General features: G+C 35.8%; 1 protein-coding gene across 1 annotated transcript in view; it reads right to left on the bottom strand.

Moving 5' to 3' along the window:
* Nucleotides 1-1,148: 1,148 nt before the first annotated feature.
* Nucleotides 1,149-26,986, bottom strand: part of LOC140152877 (calcium/calmodulin-dependent protein kinase type IV-like) — a 49,120-nt gene continuing 23,282 nt past the window's right edge. The window contains exons 4-8 of the mRNA XM_072175404.1: nucleotides 16,739-16,894; nucleotides 10,718-10,883; nucleotides 6,531-6,727; nucleotides 5,870-6,034; nucleotides 1,149-3,377 (exon numbers count right to left, since the gene is read on the bottom strand). Coding sequence (XP_072031505.1) covers nucleotides 3,210-3,377; nucleotides 5,870-6,034; nucleotides 6,531-6,727; nucleotides 10,718-10,883; nucleotides 16,739-16,894 — 852 coding nt within the window. The 3' untranslated portion in view covers nucleotides 1,149-3,209. The remainder of the gene's footprint in view (nucleotides 3,378-5,869; nucleotides 6,035-6,530; nucleotides 6,728-10,717; nucleotides 10,884-16,738; nucleotides 16,895-26,986) is intronic.

The following is a 26,986-nucleotide window of genomic DNA, read 5'->3' as shown; positions in this document are numbered from 1 at the left end:
GTCATAAAACAGAGAGTAATGGATTCATACACACACGCAGCCTGATCACCTTTCAATATTCACCTTGAATTTCAAATCAACACTTTCAATATTTATGGACAATTAAAGGTTTATTATACTGGTGCTAAAACCTATCAGGCACATCATAAAACTGTGTCAGAGTCCTTCCATGTAATCATGTATAATTTCGGGTTGGTATGTAAAACGTTACAGGTGTGTGTCTTTGATAAAGCAAAATATTGACACATTGTCAATTTTGCACTAAAATTCAGAATCATCAGTTAAACCATGACAAAAATTTCCCCTTGACTCGATTACAGAACACCAAGTCTTTTGACACTAGGATTTGAATCACTGGGCTATTCAAGTTGAAATCCATATACCCCCTATGGAAGACACTACCTAATAATCTTCCACACAGGGAGTGTGAATTTCCAATAGGGTTACCTGAATGGGGGATTCCATTTGAAATCTACACTCCCTGTGTGGCTGATTAAGGTCATTTCTTCCATAGGGGGTGTATGGATTACATGATACAGTTCTTTACCCTCAATATATTTTACATTCATAGAGTGACCAGTTCAATGTTTTGGGTAACAAAAACTTCATAGCCACAGCTTGAGGTCAATTTTTGAGCCAAGATTGGTGAATAAAGGTTATTGGATTATGTCATTCGAAATGAGGCCATTGGGCTATTCCATTTTAAATCCATACTCCCCTAGATGGAAGATGTGACCTTAATCTCACATACAGGGGGTGTATATTTCAAATGGGATCACCCATTCAGATATCTCCATTTGAAATTCACACTCCCTGTGTGGAAGATTAAGGTCATGTCTTCCATAGGAGGTATATGGATTTCAAATAGAATGGCCAATTTTGGTTAATAGTTTCACTACTTGTACAACCCATTCTGGCATACCAGTAGTTTCACTACTTGTACAACCCATTCTGGCATTTTAATTTTTAATTTAAATTATGGTCAAGGGTGTGTGTAACTTCGTCATTACATGCAAGAGAAAAGAACCACTGCATGAGAGGTTTCTTCTTTGACACATTTACATGCATAACTACACACATAAAACTGAAGCCTAGCATGACCGATTGGTTGCCATGCAAAAATAGGCTAAGTGACCTGAAGCCTAGAAAACAGTTTAAGCAAGTTAAATGTTTATTACTGTTATTTGTTACTACAAATGGCAAAGTCCCAACAGATAAGAAAAAACTGTCCTTACACTAGGAGGTGAAACCAGGGATGGTGAAACAGTCTCATCTGAAATTTTTTTAGTCTCAATATATTTATACATCACAGAATAACTTTCTGAATATATTGGTATCAAATCTCATTTTCTACAACATGAGGTCACATAATGACCTATGATTATTGCATGGCAGCTTCTGAACTATACCATTAGAGATGAGATCATTTTGGGGGATAGTGTCATAGCTGCCAGCCCGAACTTGGGGTCATGCCAATAGCTTACATCTATATTCCCTGAATGTAAATATTATGCAGAGGATGATAAAATAATGAACTGGTCTACAGCAAATTATGCACTTTGAAGTCTGCACAATAAACCTATGAGCAGTGTTTAAGCAAGCTTCCATTATAAATAATTTTGTTGTTATTCTTTGCCGAATAATCCCTCTGGAACATCAACATCCCATTGGGTTTTTTGTTTTTGATTTTTGTGATAATTGATATACCTTCCTGAGCAACGGCTTCCTTTGATATTAACCAAAAACAAACTGAATAATGGAGAAGGCAATCATGGTTCGGTTTAAAAATATCACCTTCCCAAAATTACACAATTTATAATTTGTATTTATAATGCAAATTATGATGCAAAGGTGCAAATCTGTAGTGTAGGTGAGTTATAGTATCACTATCATGACAGCTCTAATCTATGAAATACAGTCAAAATTTCATTTGAATGATCACAGAAATGATACAATCGTATTTTAAATGAGAAAATGTGGGTGTGCAAAAATGCTGATTAAACCAATCAAAGACTTTGTAAATACCCACCAATCAGGAGCGAGTTGGATTCACTCGTGCGCATGCGTCACACATTGCAGTGTACGCAGTGATCATCACACTGTTCATTCAAATCATTACTGTATAGTGATAATACCTGGTCATGATTGACATTATTTTGTAATAATTAAACATTCACTTAAAAGCAACTGTCAAAATTTGTAAAACTGGGATTGAAATTGTAGCTACTTGAGCTTCCAAAAGATCCATTGTCCACACGTTTACCTGGAAACTGAATATTTTCTTGTCCACATTTTCTATTTTTAGGGTCATTAATTAGTATATGCCATTAGACTGAATAGACTGAAAGTGCACTTTCCTTCCATTTTTGTAAAATGATTTGAATTAATTCAAATCAAGATATCATGCCTTTGTCCGGGTTTCGGATAACAGGGAACCAAACCAAACTGCATATTATACAGTATCATTCCTGCATACTTGATGAAGGGATGACATAGTATAACGTTAAATAAAATGGCAGTGTAAGGGTATAACAGAGGACAATTTTCTTTTGAGATTAGATACAGCCAAATTTTGACCTGTTTATTGACCTGCAGCTAGTCTCAGCCTTCTGTACCCCAATTTGAATGCATGTCATAGTGGTAAAGGTAGGTTAGTCTTAAAAACTATGCCATGCTACATCTATAAGTGTCTTAGCTAGCCACCTGTCTACCGTCATTTTGGACATTCAGTTTGCTTCTAGGACATGCAAAACAAAGTGTGATTATTTATAGCTACTGAAAAGGTTATTTTGAACTCTTTGTAAGTCATATAAATAAAGGCCATAGCAATACTCACTGAATCATTCTGTGGGCTGCTGCTGAAGTCTGGGCTATGTTTTGAGAAGTCAAATTCAGGACAGGTCAGATAGTTTTATTTAAAATGACAGGCAAACCTGAATTAAAAGACACTGATCTACACTACAAAACCTTAATTCTAATGTACAAAATCATTGTTATTTATGGAAGTGCTTGTGTCGTGGTGGTTGGTAGGTTTGGAGAATACAACATCTTTCCCCTTAGCATCCGAGGCAGACAGACACCTTACATATTTCGTCAATGTTTTCCATCCAATTATCCAAATGGTGTATAAAGCCCTGAGGTAATTGTTCCTCACAAAATATGTATATAGCAAGACCTATAGATAGAAAAACCAACAAGTGGATGGGACTTCACTGTGCTACAGCAGACTCTGGTGTTTCAATCTTCTGCTCTATTCCATCAGTCTGCCCTTCTTCTGCTTTCCTGACAACCACTGGACTTTTCCTTGGATTGACTGGTGTGATCCATTCTCCAAGGCTCTTTAGTCGGTTGGATGCTATTACTGCCTTTGTGACAGCCTGGAAAAAAGAAAGAAATGTGATTTCTGTTATTTTCCCAGATTGAAAATGCGCTAAACATTTTACTATGTATTTTATTTTTTGCATATTTTTAAGCTGTGAAAATAAGCCAGGATTGTATCAATTTTCATTGGGCTTATGGCCTGTAGATATTCTGACCTACACTATAAGGGCCAAATTAGCCCTAGAAAATGTTGGCTTTAATTTCCAACAATGAACCATAAGAATTTCTAACACTAGGTATTATGAACAGCTTGTTTACCTAGCCCACTCTTCAATGTTCAACTGGTAATACACAAAAATGTTTTCCTTTCTTTGTCAGTGCAGATGTAAATAAAATCATGACTCAAGGTCAATTAACAAAGGGCAAGCCAGTAACACAACATCAGAGGGCTGACAGTAAATTTCGCCGATCCCTCCTGTACTTTTCTATGTCGATTTAACACACGGTTCCCGCTGTTGTTTTGGTTCTACTTTAGCACCCCCTGTACACGCATGGAAGTCGCCATTTGAGGTTTTAGCACCCACTTTAGCACCCGGCTTCCATGACTACGCGTTCAGCATCGCGTACAGTCCGCGTTCCCAACTGTCAATCATTGGAGGTCAATCACCTCGAGCTTGACAACGATATCTGAATAGGCTATCGCCAAGTCTTACGGGTATCGCGAAATTTAGGTTAATTTTCGTGGTTGAAACAGAATTTTCTTGTATAAATCTTGGCCGGATAAGCGGGATTGTTGGTTGATTTAATGCATTTGATAAATTAAGTTCATGGATGCGCTAAAAAATATAATTAAAAGTATGAAAAAAGCTGTTCAACATTTGAAAAAAAATGCACTGTAGCAGGCTTGAAAAAGTCTAACCGTGGATGCAGCAAGCCGCGATTTTTCATGACTTGAACGCGGAGCACGGGCGCGATGCAGCCGGTAGAAATCAGCGGTAGTGTTCCAGGCCTCTGCGATGGCAGGGTAATGGCGGCTTCCATACTTGTATTACTTTTATAATGAGCTGTCTACCGCCTGACAACATGCACAGCACACTTTGCATAGTTCATGCACCTAACTGTATGTATGCTAATCTATACCACTGTATACCAGTCCATAAAGTTACGAATCTTGCAAAAGTTCAATAAAGCAGAGTTTATGTATTGCAGTCAAAGAGATTAGACCCAATGAGTACCAACTCTGTCATGTTTGCATGTTGCTCATGGAGGGCAAAATAGTGTACCACCAGAATATTTAGCCATGTACGCCTGGAAAACTTTCAATATAAAGTGTATGCTCTGTTTGTGTTGTGCGAGTCCCAGACAAACGAGCCCCTAGACCAATGACTTTGACTCGCGTAGTGAAGCCGACACTGCTTAGCAACGACTTTGATAAAGACGCATACCCAGGCGCACGCAAGCAGATATGTTCGCGTCTACAGAACATGTTGCATTTGACGTTGGCGATAATGGAGCAACAATCACGCAAACGAGCGCGTCTTTCTCTCCAGACATGAACGCTTATTTCTCCGCGTCCGACCACCGACCAAAATCACCTTGGATACGTGGCTTCACCTACTGCCACGGTCAGGGATGGGCAGTCATAGGTCTAGGTGGTATGTCTATGGTGCGAGTAAAGTGTTGTGCCGATAATGCGCGAGGTGCTATGTGCACAAACCATTGTAACGCTCAAGCTTGAAGATGCAAATTATTGTTCAATATCAGGAATTTGCTGATGCTAGAAGTACACTATTTTGGTCTCTTTATGCGATAGACCAAAATAACAGATTTACCATGTATCGCTACATATGGTGCAATTATGAGTTTAGTATTTTTTGCATCCGATGTCTTTGATTGAAGATTCAATTTTTAGGACAGGCAATGTTATTCAAATAATGGGCAATTTAAGACACCGCTGGTGTTCTTGTGAATAACATGAAAGATACCTGCAGACTACAAATGGGATCAAATTTCATGCATCCAAGATTTAACTAACTCACTCAAGACATGCATGAAAAAAGAGCAATCAACAAAAATATACACATAGGGTTATATATTTTTTAGCAAAAGAATGCCCAGTGAACAATGCACAAATATATGGCAAATAATATTTAGTGTCTGGTCTTTATTTCCGTAAAAAACCCATTTCATCATTTGGTTTCCTGTACGAGTTTACTGAAGTGCCAGCTGGGCTCATTCAGTTCCTAGAAATCACCTGTCCACAAACACTTGAAACGCATCACTTACTCGACCCTTAACATGAGCTAAGTGTACATGCTGTTGCCATTCGGACTGCATGGCAATCTACTCCATGTACTGGTTGTCACAGAGCCAAAATGATCTTCAAGTTCATCTACAACTCCATTCAATAACCATAGTTCTAAAAATGACCCCAAGATGGGAACTATGAGGTTCTATACCAATCACATTTTACGTACAGAGTAGACGAGCAATACTGGCCAAGAACTTACTGTAATGTTATGCATTATTTAGCAACACATTGATTTACCTTGAGTCTTCTCCTGGCATTGATTTCTCTAATCTTGGCGGGCATGCCTTCCAGTGGGGTCGCAGGTGCGGCTGGGTTCTTCTCCCGTACCCATGCATGTTCTAAGCACTGTCTGGCTGTTAAACGTCTCTTTGGGTTGATTTGTAGAAGCTTGCGGATGAAATCCTGTTGACGCAGAAAATTTGAAAATCCATGATTTCATGTTAACTGATCTCTCCTTTTTTATTTGACTTAAATAAAATTATACGGGGATATGTAATTTAGTGGAACACATATTAATATTGTCGAAAGGAAAACGGTTAAAACACAATATTGTTCAGGTAAAAGAGGCATAACACAATTATAAAATGAAGAAACTTGAGAAATCATGGCAGCATTAAACTTCTGAGCGAATGCAAAAAGGCAGAATCTGAAATTTTTCATAAATAAATAATTAAATTGTAAATTTCCATATTCCCCAACATAAATATTCATCAATCCCAAGGGATATTTTTGCCATTCAATAGATGCAACAACTTATGATTCACCCACAGAATGTTTGTTTTACCATCATCCAAACTCAACAATGCAATAACATAGCAAATATATCATCAAAAAAATGATTTCCTTTTTCACTTAGCTTAGCAACAGTGTCTATGGATACCGCCAAACAAATGTTTACCTTGGCACTTTCCGAGACATTGTCCCACCAGGGTGTCATAAACTCATATTCTGCTCGTAGTATTTTCTGATAGACAAACTTATCTCCTCTGTCATCATAAAAAGGTTCAAATCCGCACAGTAAGATGTACGCAATTACACCCACACTCCACATGTCCACCTCAGGGCCGTAAGCTCTGGCATGTAAAACTTCTGGGGCTGTTTGGATTGAAGAAGATAAAAAACCAAACATTCATTAAATTCTTATGGTTTTCAAAAAAAGCAATATCGGCATATATTATATCACATAGTGTCACAATGTTACTACCATATTACATTACAAAGGGTTTCATTTTGCAATAAATCTTAAAATGACTATATAGTGCAAGTACCTTTTTTCTAAAATTGATGATTCAAACAACATCATTTATTGTTCAGCTAGTAAAAAGAATAAAATATCTCAGAGGAGAAGATAGCACATTGCAGTCGATAAGGCGTTCGACTATGGTGTGAGAGGTTGCAGGTTTGAACCCTGGCAGTGGTTTAGTACGTTCTCATGGAATATTTGAGTTCCCTTGATATTCCCCTGGCAAGGAACTTATTGCTAATTTGTCACGTTGTACCCGTACGAAACTCGGGGAGCTGATCCTGGCTGTGAAGGCCAATTTTAGAATGTCAGGGTATGTACTTTTAAGCAGCTAAGTCCATGATAAAAACCCAATAAATTTCACACACAGACCAACAAAATCTTTTATACTCAATGAAAAGGGTTTTCCCTTTTCAAGTAGATTTCAAGGAAAGTCAGTGATCAGGGTTGCTATTTTCACATGAAGTGTCTTTGGTTTCAAATGTGAGGTTCTAGGTTTGAAATGTGACGAGGGCCTGGTAACATACAATAGTATAGCAACAAACACACACAATGCACAACGGGATAAACAAAAACACACCACAACCAATCACACGATAGAGCATTCAATGAGTGTGTTGCGTGGAATGACCGTTCACACCAATCGTGTAAATTGCGCTGCTCTTATTGGACGCAGTATCCACTGCGTGAACAAATACACATTCAAATCACCAGAAATTAATTCTTCAAGTATGTTTTGACACACAATATCTTTCTGAACAAAATTTCCAATCAGCTGCTAAAAAGGTCTATAGCTGCCCTTTGAAATTGAGAGTGGGGGAAAGGGGGTATCCAATGTTTTGAGTGACATATGACATGATATTGAGCTAGATCCATTAATTACAAATTTATAATTTTAAATTTTTTTTTTTTTTATAAGCCAAGACTGTGGGTGCTACCACATATGTGACGTGTCATGTCAAAAGGAGACACTTTTGGGCAGGTTATCAATTTTGAGATTTTTACATATCTTACATAAAGAGTTATTTTGCTCCACAACGTTTTCCCCAATGAATTCGGACATTTCTAAGCGAAGATATTGAGTTCGTAAGTTATGGTATTATAAAATTGGAAATTGAGATATCGGCCTTTAAAAATATTATTGACAATGTTGAGAGTAGGAATTACCTTGAAAAATGTCTCAAAAAATACAACATGCCAGTTATATTCGGTCTGAAACTATCAGACAATATTTTAAACATTAATAACATCACAAATTCGCAACAAACCAAAATTGTGAAAAAATCACCCCGGGCAGATTTTTGGCTATTACTCCATTTACGATCCTGCCCAAAAGTGTCTCCTTTTGACATGACACGTCACATATATATACTCCCTCTACATCCCCATACACCCTTCTATGCCTCTGATGTGACCCAATTCTTTTCATGTGATAATCAGGTCGTGAGCGGTAAGAGCGAAATGACTGTATACATTTTATAATCAAAGCAAACCTTTTGTGAGCAACAAAATATACTTAAGCACATTCTCAATGGAAATTGAACATTACAAAGATTTACACTCCCTACCCATAATGCAATTTACCCTTGTCTATTTCAGACATTTGACAGATGAAATTAGTGCAGTATACACAATTTATTCAATCAAACATTGAAATGAGACCAATTATAGGTGTAGGTTTACCTTTTTGTGCCAATACATTTGTTTCAGGAGCGCAAACATTGAATGCACACTTCCCTCCACACGTACAGCAATTAACTTCTTGGTTTAAATGTCACAGACAAAGTTCCATGTGCACATAATGTAAATGTTGATGTTATATGTTCTGTCGTCATGTTCTGAAAACCTTTAGGGAGCTAAAAATGTAGATGACCGAGCCTGAACTCAAACAGAGTGTGCTGATGTAAAAGTACCACATGCTATAAAAGGGTTTTTTGCATTTGTTTATTTTTCTCTTCTACAACATAAATTTCACATAATGATGTTTAAACTATAAACATAAAAGTTCGATGCCTTGCAATTTTTTACCTAGTTGAAAGGAAAAGAAAGTGAGAGAATCTCATCAAATACATTCAGTTACCTCAAGAGGGAAAGCGAACTCTTTTTTTCCTTCAAACTGCGACCTCCACGTATGCCGACAACTCGGATGTAATGATATTATCTTTCATGTCACTTATATAATTAAAAAATGTGACTACAGATTTAATGGGTGCTAGCATGGACAAGAATCTGTCTCTTGCCCCTCCGAGCACATCCATGCATGCATGCAGTCTAGCCTCGTACATTCAATAATATATATTGGGGTTTTGCTATAACCCAAACTGCCTCCAGTATAATACCAACTACTTCTTATGCGACAGACAAGTAAGAAGATCAAAATAGGCTTTTGAGGCTTACAGACGGGGAAATGTCAAAATGCTACCGGTACCTCTTACAAGTCCAGCTTTAACTCACTTAGCGCTTCACATCGTGTAATATAAATGGCTTTTTTTCAATTCAATAGACTCTGACTATTTAATTAAAAGCATGTCAAAACCTGTTGGATGTTTCAATGTTTCTCTTTTCAATTTACTCGCTAAAATACACGATGCACACATTTCCCTCTCCACCAGCAGTCTTTGTAATGATCCGTTTCCAGGCATAAATAAAATGCATTATGTACAATCACTTTTATTCCCTAGTCTGTATCTCTCCCGCATGCCACGTTTCAACAAATGTAATATTTTCAGAGAACACACCACGGTGTATCTTTGGGGCAAATATCTTGTGGAGGCTTGTCGTATTCAAGCATCTGTGGGATATTCACATCTGTCAGGTTTCGTTTGAAAAAAAAAAAATTAAAAATAGGGGCCAAGTATATGCTAGCTGCTCCCGATCTTACAATTTTAACATCTCGTTGCTCCTGGCAATCATATTATATTGCTAGAAAGCAAAACAATTTACAATATCACCCTTGAGGAAACAAACTATTAGACACTTCTTGTAGTAGATATTATTGTCTGATCCACTTCATATTTTTGCAGTAAATCTAATATTCCCATAAAAAATATTTAATATAATATATAACCGGTGAGTAAACTTGAGTCTTCATTCATGCTACTTGGTGATCTGTGAGGACCTAATAAAATGTGGGATTTTTTTCGCGCACTCGGCAAACACTGGAGCGCGTGAGGCTATGAAATGGGTACCAATTAAATGCAAACTCTGTGTGTGTATAGTGTGCTCAACTTAATCAGTGAGGAAGCATGCACCTGCAAGTTGCCCACAAGGAAATCAATACCATCCCCAGTTCACTTTAAAATGTAGGTTTATTCTCGTGCTAGAATTACACATCAGTTCAATGAAAATTGGGCTACCTAGGCAACCTGCCAGTAAAATACAAATTTGTACAAGTAAGATTTTCTAAGGGAAATATCCAATTTTATAATTGCCAAAACAGGTCTAAATTTTTAATTCTAAGTAATATTTCAAAAGCTATTCATATAGATTCAGGTGAATGACTTCCTTCTAACCCATTTTTAAAATTGTAATATAAAAAAGTTCTGATCAATATTTATGATATTTCGAATATTATCTTGATTTTATTTGAACACTAACATTTTGCAAAATATTTAGAGCGTTTTATGATCAACATAAAACATGTCTGTACTATATGATTGTAACGTTCCATTACTTTTGTAGCATAGACCTATTTCAGTGTTGATTTAAAACCTATTCAATCAATGCGCAGTATTTTATTTCCATTTGCTCCGACCAGTGCTAGTTGTGTGTACATTAATTGGTCCATATACACAGAGATTTCTTATACTGTAGCTGGAAATAAACAAAATGTGATAACTCACCACAGTATCCTGGCGTTCCACACACTGTACTCATGGTTACGTCTGTCGATGTGATCTTTGACAAACCAAAGTCGGCTAATTTTAGAAGCGAGTTTTCTGTTGGGTCTGCGTACAGTAGGTTTTCTGGCTTTAGATCTCTGTGTACTATACCGTTTTCATGTAGATACTGGAGATAGATGGATAGAGAGGAGTAATTAAGGTGGCTGTGTACTCTCAGACATGCATGTAGTAAAAGTGCAATAACTTTGTAATTATTCGCAAAAACATATAAAAGTATACATTTTTATGAAGGCAAGACATCAATAAATCTTAATACAAATAAAGATTTGGGGTAAAAACAACAATTTTGAAGAAAATCACAAAAAGTGAGTTTTTGGCAATATTTGTTAGGTACATCATAACAAAAAACACTCTTTCCAAAATATTTTATTTTGTTTTTAGCTTAATCTTGAGGCTCCATTCCAAAAACGGTTTTTTTATTTTTTTTTTATTTTTTTTATTTTTTAATATATTGATCATATAAATCATAAAAATGAAATTTTTAAAATTCAAAACGCCTATTTGCACAAAATGATGCCCAAAATCGGAAATAGACCAAAATATAAAAAATGAGAAAACCGTTTCTTGAGTCGATCATGCTTTTTACGATGATCATATTTGCTTACCTATAGATGCTGTATTTATTGAGTTATCGTGTACCTAAATCGTCATTTTTACCGAGAAAATGAACATTGAAATAATGGCCGTTGAAGTTTAAAGTGGTCACATTTTGCACTTTCATCGAATCTCACAGGAGAATGCGACAGTTTTCGTTTTTGAAACTTATATTACGTGAACATCGGGTAAATCCACAGCCCCTTGAGAAGTTTGAGCGAAATCCATTCATAACTTGATATTTAAATCGGGGAAAGAACTTGAAAAAACCCACATTTTATCAGCTAAAACGGAGCCATTTGACCACTAGGTTTTTGTGAAATCAGTGCTTCCGTGGTGTTTCCATCAGATGCGCCGCGCATGTAGATAAGCGTCGCGTGTCGTCAGCGTATTTGTGCGTTAACAAATTGCGCGATCGCAACGCGATGAGTTGTTCTTGCAGCGTGTACCTTGCTGGTACAACAAAGATTTTCTTTCCTTTTCAATTTCAAACACGAGTGGAATAGTGAAATAAAATCCTTAAAATATTGCAGTTGGAGTTTACAAATCTGGATTTTCATTCCTTGTATTTATAAAAAACATAACAAGGTACAAACATATCATAAAAACTCAATTTTGAGAAAGAAACAATGGCTAGAGTACACAGCCGCGTTAAATTGCATTGAATTGAAATCAAATTTAATACTTAACAGTGAATCTCCTTCGTAGATAAGATCTGTTTTAAGGTTAATGGTTTTTATTAGGTTAAAAATTTCTTCAATTTTATAAACGATTTTAGTATCAACATTGATTAAGGGATCTGGAATGAGCGTTTTGAGCGTTAATTTTTTTTTTTTTTCGACAGTATTTTTTGTGGGACACGAGAGCACATCAGACATATCGAATTGCATTCTGAATATGAAGAATGTTTTTCTGATATCAAATAATTTTCATTTTTTGAAATTCACGATATAATACAAATTTTATAACAAATTATTAAAATTTGATAATTTTCACATTTTTGATACCAGTCCTCGAAGTAAATTTTATAAATCTAATGATATATTCTTAAAGTGTATGTAGCTGGGAGGAAAAGCTGACGATCAATTGAAAATTTTGACCTTTCATATTGAAGATATGGATTTTTTTCCCAAAAGACCTTTTTTTTTTTTTTTTTTTTTGAGTTTTGGGAAAAAATCCATATCTTCAATACTGAAGGGTCAAAATTTTCAATTGATCGTCTGCTTTTCATCCCACTTACATATATATACTTTAAGTATAAATCATCAGATTTATAAAGTTTACTTCAAGTACTGTTAAATATCAAAAATATCAATTAATCATTTGCCATAAAATGTGTATTACATTGCGAATTTCAAAAAAATCAAAATTATTTGATATCAGAAGGACATTCTTCGTATTCGGAATGCAATTTGATATGCCTGATTTGCTCTAATGTCCCACAATAAATACTGTCCAAACGTTCATACCCCACCCCTTACAGTAAATTGAAAATATGAAGTATGTTTTCATGATGCTTATCACTCAATGAAAATTTGAGCTACATAGATGCAGATATCCTTTATTAAAGTTGAATAGATTAAGGCGGGGGTGGCAGCACTTTATACCAATACAGGTGTTAGGCTGGGACTTTTTCACAGAAAAAGGCTGCGCAATATTACATTACGAGTCCTGTGGGAGGGTAAAATTTTTGTCAGGTTGAGAGGGGGGCAAGCAATTTTGGCACACATTTTACGTTCACATTTAGATGCACAATTTCCTGTTCATTACAATACATTATGCTAACATTATATATATCTAGAGCATTTCAGGTTTTCAAATTAGGTTCCAAAAAATTGGCATGTACATGTGCAATGGAGGAGGGTGGGAGCAATTTTTGGCATGATGAGAACATAGACCCTGAAAAGGTCTATGATGAGAAAGGGGGGAGGGAGGGGCAATATTTGGCACATTGTTTGAGAATTACCCCAGGGATGCTCATACAAATGTAATGAAATATGGTGTCTTTGGTTGAGTGATGAAACTTTGGACCTTATTTCTAAAGGTGGTACATGGATGAGAACATGATCAATTTTCTCAAAACAGCAGGGTCTTTGGGTGAAAGTCATAACAGTCCCACAGGAGGCTATAGTTTGTCAAGTCTCTGAGTAACATCATGTTGGATTTCGAAGTAGCACATTTAATTTGTCCATGGGGCATATACATGTACACGTGCAGAGTGGTCATTTGTCTATATGCTGGTGCTGCAACCCCATAAATGCACTGATTCAAATGTGCTACTGCGAAATCCAACATGTTGTTATTCTCAACTTGAGATGAGATGAGATCAGTACTACAATATCCTGGCGAAAAATGTTGCCACACCAGAGCGTTAATTGGCCAACATCCTTCACCGCTTCTATTGCAATGTTGATTTGGACAAAATCGCCATAATTTCTACATTACAGTCTCCCAACATTGAAAAATGGTGGTGGGGAAGGGGCGAGTGTAAGCTGAATGTGCATTTGCAACTATTATACAAAGATAATTCGGAACCATCACCTATTTAGCTCCGATTGCATCCTTTTAACACCAGCATAGTGTGGAGACAAATTTCCGTCAGGATTGTAGTTTGCGTTAATAATGCTTTTTATAGGCTAAGCTAGCCTGCAGGCTTGTGCATTTTACAAACAAGCAATCAAAATGAATGACTTTTGTATAATTTCTTTTAAATTAATTAATGAAAGCAGGAATGAATGCATGTTGCCATTCAGGTTGAAACAAAAGGGGATTTTAGTGACAAATCAGAGGTGAAATATTGGGTCTTAGGGTGACAGAGAAACAAGTTTGTAAAAATATGGGGTCATTAGGTGACAGCCACAGAATTAGAGAAGGAGAACCGGGACTCCCAGAGCTGCCAACATTTGAATCTTGAAAAAAAGGGAGATTTCCTGTTGCAATCAGGGAGATTTGACAAAATGTGTACATCTTAATGGATTAAACCATTTCCTTTTCAGGAGATGACCAAAATTAAGGGTTCTGAAGGTTTAAAAGTAGGGAGTCTCCTGCGAAAAGAGGGAGAGTTGGCAGCTCTGAACTCCCTATACCGCCACGTATGATCATGCAGCTATGGGGAGAAAATTGGGGGTATTCGGCGTCTCATCTGAAGCATCTTGGTACTCGCGTGCAGGTCACATCAAGTGCGTCTCTCAAATGCGCCTATCATCCATGTCACGCTTGCATGACAACGAATGCCTTGAGCGCATTCCGAGGGAAACCGAATACCCCCAATTTTTGCTCCATGTCTGTATCAAGATGGCGGTCGAGTCCTGGTTCTCTGGTTTTAATTCTGTGGTGACAGCTGAAAAACTGAAAAGAGGGTCTAACAGCCAAGCAAACACTGTACACATCACAACAGACATGGGAGTGCTGTCAACACTCAACTCAACCAGGCCATTTCAAATATAAGACACTAACATCATGTGGTTTGCATGTAGTTCCACCCCTGATTCAATATCGCCAATGATTTATGATGAGCCAAGATTATTAGTTTGCATTGCCGTTGGATTTGCCTAATTGAGACTCATCAATGTACATAAGCCTTGCACAGACGAGACAAACCGAATCACGATATTATTAACCGAGACTGAATCTGGGGTCTCCATGGGCTCCAAATCATAAAATCTTGATGTGTTTCCAGGGTTCTTCTTTTTGTCTCTCCAGTATACATTGTAATGCTGTGATATTGCATGCACTGTTTGCTATCTTCACAATTTCAGTACACAAAATGAAGGAATTTTTCTTTAAAATGATTTAATTTTAGCATCACCTATCAATTTTCATTTGATAATGATAATTATCATACACCAAATCTTATTTCAAAACGTTAAAATCGTGATAGCTTCAGAGTGAGGAATAACAGTGTGAAAATTGTCTTCACATAATCTGCACCAGAATCGATGAAAAGTATCATGATCCCTCTTAATCACATATATATCATGGGCTAATGTCACCATGCATATCACCAAACCAGTGCCCAGCAGTTAGTCTTTTATTTAGGCTTCATTTCACTCACTATCTATGAGAGTGTTAGGTTAGGGTTACAACTCACTCATAGTACAGCGTGACATTTCCCTCAAGATTTTTTCCCCTTGCCACATTAGTGCCACATGTTAACATCTTATACTTCTGCCATCATAGGCAGATATGGAGTATCTGATTTCCTACCCAGTAAACCCAAATGTTTTACAGAAAACGATTCAAATGTCGGATTGTAAATGGTAAAAACAACATTTTAATAACATTTAAATATTTTTGAAAACTTGATGCAGTAACATTCTAAAAAATGTTATTTAAGTGCTGACAAAATATTTTGTTAACAGGTTTTCCAAACAGATTTTAAAATACATTCTATGACTTCATGTAATTTTACCCAAAATTAGGGTTAGGATTAGGGTTGGGATTAGGATTAGAAGTGGGGTTAGGATAACCTTGGGTTAGGGTCAGTCTTAGCATTCAAAATCTTGAGTATAGGCTAAGAATTAGCTCATAAATTTATTTATCATGATACTTGGAAATACAAAAGATTAGAAAATGTGTTTTCCCAAAAATTTGAATGCATAAACAAGTCTTTCATTGATTTTAACACAACATTTGAAAAATGCCCTAGCAACGCATGTTTTTGGCCCTTCCAAAATTTTGGCCAAATATTAAAATTTGACTTTCATTGCCAGTTAGAACTAAAGGATTAGGATTAGGTTTATCATAACTATGGAAACATCAAAGAACACCGCTAACTGAATAAATGTTTGTATCTAGTCAGTGAGTGTGTACTTACGATTTATATCTAGTGAGAGCATATTGTATAAGCATGATATGCGTACATGACGAGATGCGTATAAAGGCGATTCATGATTACCAGGCGCATAACATGCATGCGATACGTAATAAGCGGAGCATTTTTGAAAAGTTTTCCTTTTCTCCAACAATTAGAATGCTGAGTTAAAAAGTAAATTATTTCAATATTTACAATGAGTGGTATGTCATACTGGGTTTTAACCGTCGGCTTCACCCAGTATGATACTTTGCGCACAATAATTTCCTGTACCATACCTCCACCTTCACCTAATAACTATTTTTCTGGAATCGGGAGTAACCTAACCTGATTTTGAGGGGCAGACTAGCACTACTTTCGGGCTCTGTTGCTTTAAGTATACACGCTCGGCTGCTCACTTGCCAACTGTGAGGACCACAAACTGCGGCTAGGGCAAACTAGATTCTGCAATGAAGCCAGGGCAGAAGACTGTACGAAGAAAAAAACCCAAATAAACAAAATAAAGACAGGATCTGCAGATTTATTTCATACTGCCTTGAGGAGAACAGACTTACCCCTACTGCATTGCATATTTGTCTAACACATGATGCTGCGTCTTTCTCGGTGAAATACCCTCTCGACACAATACGCTCGAATAGTTCACCGCCAGTCACCAACTCTAAGACCATGTAAAGCTGTGCGTCTGTCTCAAAAATTTCATGCAATTTGATCTGTTGTGAGACAAAAGAGTAAAAGAGGAAAAAAACATGTTTAACTGTAAAAGGATGCACGCATGGGTGACTAGATGGATTGATGGTTAAAGGGGAATTTATTGCGTCTTATATTAAAATCTGATATCAAATCTGAAGATCTGCATGAAGATATAGCACGCTCACTTAAGCTGAAATAGTGTATTAATTGCTTGCTTAAATCATATTTGATCTTCTTAGGGTAAGACACCTGCCTCCATAGAAATCATTATGCAGCTGAACATCACACTTTCCTACATGTATGCTTTATCCTTGATGAGGTGCTATACCTTGCACAGATGCAAGAATAGTATCACTATCACTACAATATTTTTCAGATATCAGAATATGAATTATTCATTCTTTTCATTTCTGCTGGATGACCTTTTTGATGCAACCGCATGAAATGTCGTATTTGGCGCAAATATTTTTGAATACAAATAGAGGAGCATTTTGTGATCCACAGCCTCATCCCCCACTTTTCTAAAAAAGAGGTTGAGATTTTTATACCACCAGAAACCTCTATACAAAATATTTACATGTATATGTGCAAAAAAAATCTTGCAGATTCATTTGCTTGGCAAAAATATTGTCAACTTTAATTGTTCCCTTAATTTTAACAAAACAAAATTACAACACAGTGGCCTATGGAGACTATGTAATACACATATAATCATGCACAACTCGCAAAATCAGAATATCAACTGAAATGTTGAGAATAATTGAGTACGGTATGCTAGAATCACAAAATACTCCTTTAATTTTCATCATTATCTAAAATATGAAAAAATTCACAGAAAACATTATATATTTTGGAAGAAAATGAACTATGCAAAATTTATGGAAATTTACTCATTCTTTTTACAAAAATGCACTTCCCAATATAAATTTATATTTTGATTCTGTGTGGTTGACTATTACATGGAGTAGGTGAGTTGTTTCATGTTTGATTTTAAATGCTCTATAATTTTTATGACAAGAACAATTATTGAACTATGCTTCAATAAACAAGATAATCATCTGTCAATACTAAACATGACATTATATGCACTCTCATATTATATAATCTGATCAAAAAATAAAAAAATAAATTGGCAAATTGTCCAATTTGAGCTACAGACACTCAATCACCCTGAGGTTCAAGCTTGGTCAGATCAAAAACGGCTGCTTCCTTTATCAATATAGCAATGTGCTTTAACCACACTTGGCATATATTGGCTATTAGTATTATTGCAGAAGGTAATACAATCACATGATGTGAGATTCAGCATTATTAATGCTAATAATATCAACAACATCCTGATGGCCGCAACTAGAAATTTTCAAACGAGAGACTATACTTGGGAGAAAATCATATAACCACGGCATACATAATATAGTGCTATTAAGCATTATACTGTAAACCTATCAATATACTCTTCTGTTTTTCCTTGCCTATGGGTATAAATATCCATGGCCAAAGCTTAAAGCCTCAATTAGCTATATTCTGTTTACATTGCAAACAAACCAACACAATCACAAAAACTGAACGAAAGATTAATGAATATAGATATCATCGCTCAGAGCACATTGAATTAAACGCTAATGTTTTGACGGAAATGTGAATTCCCGCTGAGTAAAGTACAAGTGTTGGTGTTCTGCAATTTTATCGTTTCCATAGTTACATGCCAGTTAGTTAGAACTGACACTGCAAAGTAAAGCAATGTATGAAAAGGTCAACAACAACAATGAGTTTTGAAGACGTGAAGATAATATTGATATACTTATATAATATATTATATATATATATATTCTTTATATAATTTTGTCATCTTCATAATCATATTGATACAAAATATGTGCATGTCCTGGTGCTGTGTGGATAAGAATTTTGCACCCACCACATGTACAAATAAGATGCCTCACAGGGTGATTCAAAATGAAGTGAACTCATGTTTGTGGTGCTTTTTTATGAATTTAGATCTAGGAGGAATCCGCTGTCAATGAAAAAATCATTGAAAAGAGCAGATTCTGAACATCTTCCTTAAAAGCAACACAAACATAAGTTTACTTCATTTTGAATCACCCTCTATTACAACACTACATAAACTACAGGTATACTTTGCTCAACACATAAGTGGCAATTATTAAGAATCATAGCATTGTGAATTGATATGTAGCATGAGCACGTAGTTGGACGCAGCACCTAGGCAAAGTGGGCTTTGTGTCATACGCCACTGGCGCGTGCTGGTGCGAATTTACGCGAGTGTTACCTTGGGACTTTTAGAAGTGCATGCAGTAACGAAAACCGAATACCTTTTGCCATATAACAGGTGAACAAAGTATAGCTATGCAGGTGGAGATGCCCACGGCATCAAATTAGATCAATGAACATCCAAATAAATAAATAATAGCCAAACAGAAACACCTTATACATAATTTGTCATACTTGTTCCTGTACAAAATGAAAGAACAGATTTGATAGAATACTGTGGAGATGATAAGCAAGTGAAAATCTGAACAATATGCATTAAAATTACATAAAAATGTGAATATTGACGTTGCAGCACACAATTGGATATCTACCAATCTCATTTCATTATAAAAGCTAGTTGGCAGCCATTGACAGTGGGTGATCTGTCAAGCACAACTACATCCGCCAGGAGTCTTATGATTATCTCCGTCTCTCTCTCCCCATCTCTCTCACACACACTCTTTCATACTAAGTACTCTCTATTTCTATATCGTTCTTTGTATTACTCTTTCCATTCTATCTTTTCACCAATATAAATTGCACACAAATTGACACAAACATCAAAATTCACCATGCTGACAAAAATCTATATTCAAAATTTCACTAGTTGAAAATAAATAAATTGTGATTAATGCGCTTGAAAAATAAATGCTGAAATTATTTGCTTAACAAGTCTGTCGTGACAACCTTGCCAATCGCCATGCACATTCAAAATTACACAAGTCATTGTTCGTCCAATTAGTTTAGGATAAAAAATTATGCAAGCTCTTAATTTCAGTTTGTAAACACTGTTCCCATAGGAACAGCAAGTGTCAACTGATATGTCATTTTCCGGTATCTGCTTCGTTAATTACCAGCAGATAGAACCTTTTCCTTTGGTATCAGAAGAAATAACAAAGACAGTATCTGCTGTGATTTGTAGATACTACATTTTTATTTTTAGATTAAACTGATTAAAATATTGTTTTTTCAAGTGGAGCATCTTTGCTCTTTATTCGATCATTCTATGATGTACTACTCCCAATTCCAGAAAAATACAGCACTCATTTTTAGGGTTAAAAAAAATTTATCCTGTTTTGCCAAAAAAAATATAGCTCAAACCTAGTCCTTTAGTTAGTTCTAACTGGCAACGAAATCTAGATTTTTGTTTTTGGTGAAATTTTGGAAATAAGGGCCAAAAACATGCATTTTAGGGCATTTTTTTGTATGCTATGATAACCTATCATTTTGATAAGAAAACTTATTTTCAAAAACTAATTTTTTTCAATTATCAAAAATAACATAAAATATTAAAATCATGAGCTCACTTTTACTATACCCTATACTCCTCAAGATGTTGAATGCTTAGACTAGTACCAAGTCTTAGAGGTTTGTGACTACAATTGTAAGAAAATGTGCAAAAGTAGTTTTTTTCCTATTTTCCCCAAAATCTAAAAAATATCAAAATTTGACATTGCCAGTTAGACATGATTAGGATAAGCTATGTTTCATTTGGAAAAACAAGATTTTTTTAATTCCAAAAAATGAATGCTGTATTTTTCTGGAATCAGGAGTAGTGAGGGCAGAATAGCATATCATATTTATAATAGCAGAAATCACTGTGATCTGCTTGATGTAAGCAGCTTATTAATTTAGGTGAGAATTATTTGAAGGTCAAGTCAATTTGATTTGACACCTTTACATGAAAAGCCTTAATCAACGTTGTCATCCTGTATCTCTCACCATCTCGCTGTCAGTGACTGTGTCATGTGTCGTCTTTTATTGAAAAATGGCTTCTAACGATGACATAATATGGTAAACGCTGAAGCACACACTGCAAGGGCACCTTGGAAGCAATGTGTTGTTTTGTATTGATTGTTTTGGCTATTTCCCCCCACACACACTTGCTGGCCAACATTATATAATATTAATTTAATATTTTAATATTTTAATATGTTGGTCAGCTTGGTGTCTAGTATACCATGGGGGAATATCAATTAGCATAGAAATCTACATGACATGTCGGTTGACATACGGGCTGTACATAGCTCCTTTTTTAATTGTATTGTTTACCAACTGGAATCAATCAATCGGATCTTGATGCAATGATATGAGAGAATTGATTGATATCCTCACAAATATAAACCATATGTGTCCTTATTTCTATCTCCCATAATTTTGTATCTGGATAGGTTTAGATAGCTATCTACTGAAGATAGCTATAGTCCATATTTAAAATATATTGACAGGTGAGCTGCATAGGGCTATTCCAGGTGAAATCCATACACCCCCATACATGATATGACCTTTTAAAATCTACCACACAGGGGTGTAAATTTGAAATTCACACTACTTGTGTGGAAAATTAAGGGGTGTGTGGATTTCAACTGGATAGCCCATTATGACAGTACATGCATGTATGCTATTGATGAAACATCAAGTGTTACCATAATGAAGATATTTTCATGATGTTTCTTTGAAAGTAAATGTTTATAATAGAAAAAAAGGAGAACAATCATCAAATACAGGGTGTCCCAGAATGATCTGTACCGGGAAAGATGGATTTTTTTAGGTATGAAGGGCATGTTGAATGGTCATATTGTTTTGCATTTTAAGTTCTACATATATTTAGCTTTCTCAGATTTTTTAGATTTTAAAATGTGGCGTTTCTTGTAGAAGTTATAGAAGATTAACGTAAAATGGTGAATTCTAAGTTTTGACAACACAACCTATTTTGAAAATCTGTAACATTACTAACCGTTCAGCACAAAGTTATTTGGAAAAGTTATGCAGGTATTTTAGCTGTGCCCTGTTCATATTTCCAATAAATAGCCGATATCTATCTATTATTTATGACGTAACGAAGCAATCATTATATGGAATTAAAGATTTGTGGCCTAATCCCATTCTCTATTTGGCGGTAGATTTAAATATAGTTATTGTGGTGTGAGGTCCATGTCATTTGAAATGCTTGCAGAGATCGAACTGGCTGTGGTACAGAAAAGACGGCTCCTCAATTTACTGTACAGCAGCGTGGATTTCTTTCAAAAACTTACTGGCAAACTGGCAGCTATGTTGAGACGCAAAGAAGATTCATTAGGCGATAGTGTATAACGTAAAGAAGTTTTACGAGCACGGAACTGTCAGGAATCGGCAGAGTGCAGCTTCAGGTTCTCGTAAGCATGTTAAGACTGTAAGAACTAGAGCGAACATTGCAGTTGTCCGGCAAGCTTTAAGGCGCAGCCCCAACAGTAGTTGTCGTCGAAATGCTGTGCCAAGCATCACACGTTCTTCATTTAATCGTATCGTGCCATTTTTCAAAGGTATGCGAGCCGTTTTTCATCGATTTTACATTATTGCATGCCACGCCAAAACAAATAAAGGTAGCGTGCTGAAATTAACAGAATAAGTAGGAGACATGTCCAACATTATAATGCTGGTATCAAAAATAGATACACTGCCCGTCTTCTATTTTTAGTTATTTTTGCAAACACGGTACAAATCATTCTGGGACACCCTGTATAATATTTAATTCAGTATGAAAATATCACAGGATGTGCAGTAAAAATTAACTTTATGCAAGTTTCTTCAATGAACTTACTACTGAAGATAGCAGCTTACAACCTTACATTTAGGCTACAAAAATGTATTACTGTTTAGTATAAATAAAAAGAATAAGGATAATAATAATATTAATAATAATACAATCAGAAAAAACAACAAAAATCGACAGACCAAAAATATATGCTTTCTTTCCCACAATAAGATAAGAGAGAAATTACATACCACATAGTTTTGCCACATACGTTTCTCAAACAAACTTCATTTAATTTGATTTAATTTCACTTTATTTAATTTTGTTTCACTTTATGTAGATTTCAAACAAGGATAAAGCCACAGAAAGTACACACAAAAGCACACTTAATTCCATTGTGGTCCTTGACCCACACTGAAGATATTATATAATACAAACTATTTACGCCTCAAATCAATGCCATCGTAATAATAAAAAAATATTTCCCCTTTGATAATGTCAACCATTAAACATTGTAAAGCTTTTCACTTCACACATTAAACATCAAATTGCTTTTCAAATTAGTTTACAATTGATCAACAAATTCAATTTCAGCCAACTGGAAATTACAAATCATTTAATAGCACCAAGTCAACGTTGACTTTCATGTGAGCCACCTGTATTTTGTTAATATCAGTCTGGTCTGTATTTTCATGTCTGATCTTTTGATCAATGCAAGTAATGATTTACTGACCAACATATAAATTATAATTATATTTTTTAAATCCCTTGTCGTATCTGATAGATGAACTACTCATTTATAGTAACAGTTTAGATTTTATCGCCTTTCTTTAATCATGAGAAGCGTCATTTTTGCCGCTGGCGGACAATTCCAAAATGTGATTACATTTATACACCGCATAAACACACACACAACTTGCAATAGTTGGCTAATGCACAACTGAAATAACCAGCCTATACTGTGTGTTTGCATGTTAATAGTTGTCTTGACAATATCATGGTATCTAGTCCCATCATATTATTCACGTTGTGGCTTGCTTGCATTGATACTAAAAATGGAGAGCTGTAACCAGGGTACTTGAGTGAAAAAAAGTGAAGTGTTTTTTGTTGATGCTGGCTGTACATGTATGTATTCCCAGGTGCCTGGCGACAGTGAAGGGTTTTTGATCTCTTGCTTTTTATTTCATTCAAATTTATGTGATCACTTTCGATATCAATTACATAATATGATAGTATAAGGTACTATGGGGTGATTTTTGAGTTAGCATCCAGCTTTCCTACATTTGTGGAACAAATGTTTTTTAACATCCTTACACCTCAAAGGATAAAACTATGATTGGTTCCATTTTTTTATGCCCCATGCTGCCCATGAGAAGTCGAAGGTCATAAAAGGACCAAAATATTATGTGTTCTATCATGTTGTAATATACCTTAAATAGTTCCCCTCATGGACTAGGAATAAAAAAAAAAGTAAGTAAGGTTAAATGTCAAATATCTTATGCACAGAAGCCAAATTTTCAAAATGCAGATCAATTCAATCGAAATTTGTCTTAAAAATTACTCCTCTTGGCAAACCAAATAGCCTAGGAAAATAATTTATTTGAGAAATGTATACCTCAGAATCAGATGAAATCATGGGTCAAAAAAAAAAAAATCCAAAACCTATAGTGCCACATACTATGATATTTTTGTTATCAAATGACTGCTTGGACAATAATTGCTGTGGATGTCGTATCATCTGAATTTCGGATTTTTGGGAGGGTTTGACAACCCTAGATAACCAAAGAAAGGCTATGAAGCTTCATTCCATCAAGGCCCATTTGAACACCAGAATGGGTTGGAAACAGTAAACACCTTACTCTTCTCCAAACTGACTGTGAGCTACATGTACTGGCATGGCTCTTCTGTACATGGTAACGACGGCTTAACATCCCCTCCAAAGGATGGAATTCTCTCATGGTTCATATACCAACTCTAAATGCACCATGGGCGAGAGGGGTCTAGTCTCTGAATTTAATCTACAGATGATGTTATGCCAATCATATTCCTTTATTTTCCATGTCAATATCCCAGTAAATATATCCCACTGCCAGGAATCAAGCCCAGGACTTCATGCACCAGAAGCGAGTATTCTAACCACTGAGCCACGATCGCGCTCCCTATTATGTTGAAATTATCCAAAAGTAAAGAATAACCCAAAAAAAACTTCTTTTTACAATTGGCCAGTACTTGCGTGGTTGAAGCACTGTTTTACTAACCGTATGAACACAGTAAAATCAAAGCAAATTACAATGTGCAAATGAAATGTTCAGATGCCAAGTGATGTATATATCCTAAGGCTGCCTTGTATGTATTTGTATTTAAATCTTATTATTTTATGCAATGAAATTCTTTGAACTTGATAAGTAGAGTCAATGTAGGTTGGTATGGTATTGGAGGCTTGTGATCATTATAACAAAACAAGTGAACAACAAAATATAAAATAGCACTTACAATATTGTTTTAAAAAAAATAACATAAAGGCAGCAATGACTGATATCACATTCTATATAATTATATCTGAACTCTTTAAATGGAGACTTGTAACATACACAAAAAAACCTTCAATTGTGCAAGGATGAAAAAAAGGATGGAAATTTAATAGGTCTTTTATGTCAGAAAAGGTCACGACACACAGAATTTGATACACAATCAAACACAACGATTTGTTTGCTAACTACTAAACTGCATTATTTGATTATAACGCAATTTTGCAAGTACATGTATGCTCTTTTTTTCCCAAATTTTGAAAAGGGGGAAAACCAATATGAAACCTGTCTTGATGAGTTTCTCAGCAATGGGCTATTCCATTTTAAATCCACTCTCCCCTTGTGGAAGATGTAAAGTTTTCCACAAAGGGAGTATGGGTTTCAAATAGAATAGACAAATGGGTAATTACATTGAAAAACATGCATGCTCTTTTCTTAAATCTTCCAACAGAGTGTGGCAGATTTCAAACGGAATAACCCACAAATTTTGATCTGTAAATCAACACAAACTTTACATGTTCATGCTGAACCATGTATAGACATACATGTATGAAAGCAAAGCATTTTGGTGATTCTTCTGCAAGCTGAACGCTAATGCCCCAGGTGCTATTTGGGGAAGGGAAAGGAAAGAAGGAAGTAAAGAAGATGAAGAAAAAGGATGTTTTCTCCTGTGCAATTTTGAACTATTGACTCCTCTGGTGCTAGACACTTGACCATGGATAGCATGTGTACCTTGGCCAAGGTATTCGTGCCCATGTTGTTCGAATGATCTCGGATCATGTGGGATATGTGCCTAAGTTGCAGTTACGTTACTTTGTGAATTGAGGCTTATTTATGTTTGGCAGGGATTAATCACAGATTAACTAATATCTAGACTACGAGGGAAAATGAGGCGTTATTACGCCTAATGCCTCGGGTGCTTTTTGGCAAAGGAAAGAAGGAGGAGGAAAGAAGATGAAGACAATTTGTTTTCTCCTGTGTGATTGTGAACCATGGATTCCAGTGGGTGCTATAGTAGCACGCCGCAGGTGTGTACCTTGGCCTGGCCAAGGTTTTCGTGCCATGTCTGTTTGAATGATGATGCAATCGGATCACATGGGATACGTGTGCTTGCAGTTAATTTGTTCATTGAAGGTTTTTTTATGTTTGGCAGCTAGGGTTAACATGTTTGATATTGTCACACTCATGATGCTTTTACAAGTAAGTAGTTACATGCCACTGTTCAGCTCTGACATTCTATTTGTGCATCAAAATTGTGTAACATTCAATTTGTCTAGGACGTACTGAATATTTATTTTTGAATTTAATCTTCAAAAACGTGATTAAATGATGGAACTCATTACAGAGATGACATAATCCAATACCATGTTCTGTAGAGTTTGCTTTCAGCAGAATACGAATGTAACAAAAAAACAGACAGTAATTTCATAGCTACCCCGGATAGCTACTGATGTATAATCACTGGCTCATGACAGATAGCAATGTACCCAGCAAGAAAGCTTATACCCTTCCTCTCGGCTATCATTTACCATTCTTTTCTCGCCAACAAATTTGTGCTATATGCAGCCAGCTAACTCTATAGCTTAGGCAGCATTCATGACTAGGAATACGGTACTGGGTATTAAGGATTTTCCTAGTTAGACTGATCAGATGAGATTGAAACTGGCACAGACTGGGATCATAATACTAGTATAGGGTAACCACAGTTGCCTGCTGGTGTGTGTTAGCTGCTAACAGTTTCTCAAATGGGTGATGTGACATTAGTGGCATATAGTGTATGCTGCAGGCCTACATTATCT

The sequence above is a fragment of the Amphiura filiformis genome, chromosome 5 (assembly GCF_039555335.1).
Source record: "Amphiura filiformis chromosome 5, Afil_fr2py, whole genome shotgun sequence".
NCBI classification, from domain to species: domain Eukaryota; kingdom Metazoa; phylum Echinodermata; class Ophiuroidea; order Amphilepidida; family Amphiuridae; genus Amphiura; species Amphiura filiformis.
This window is presented reverse-complemented; position numbering and strand designations above follow the sequence as displayed.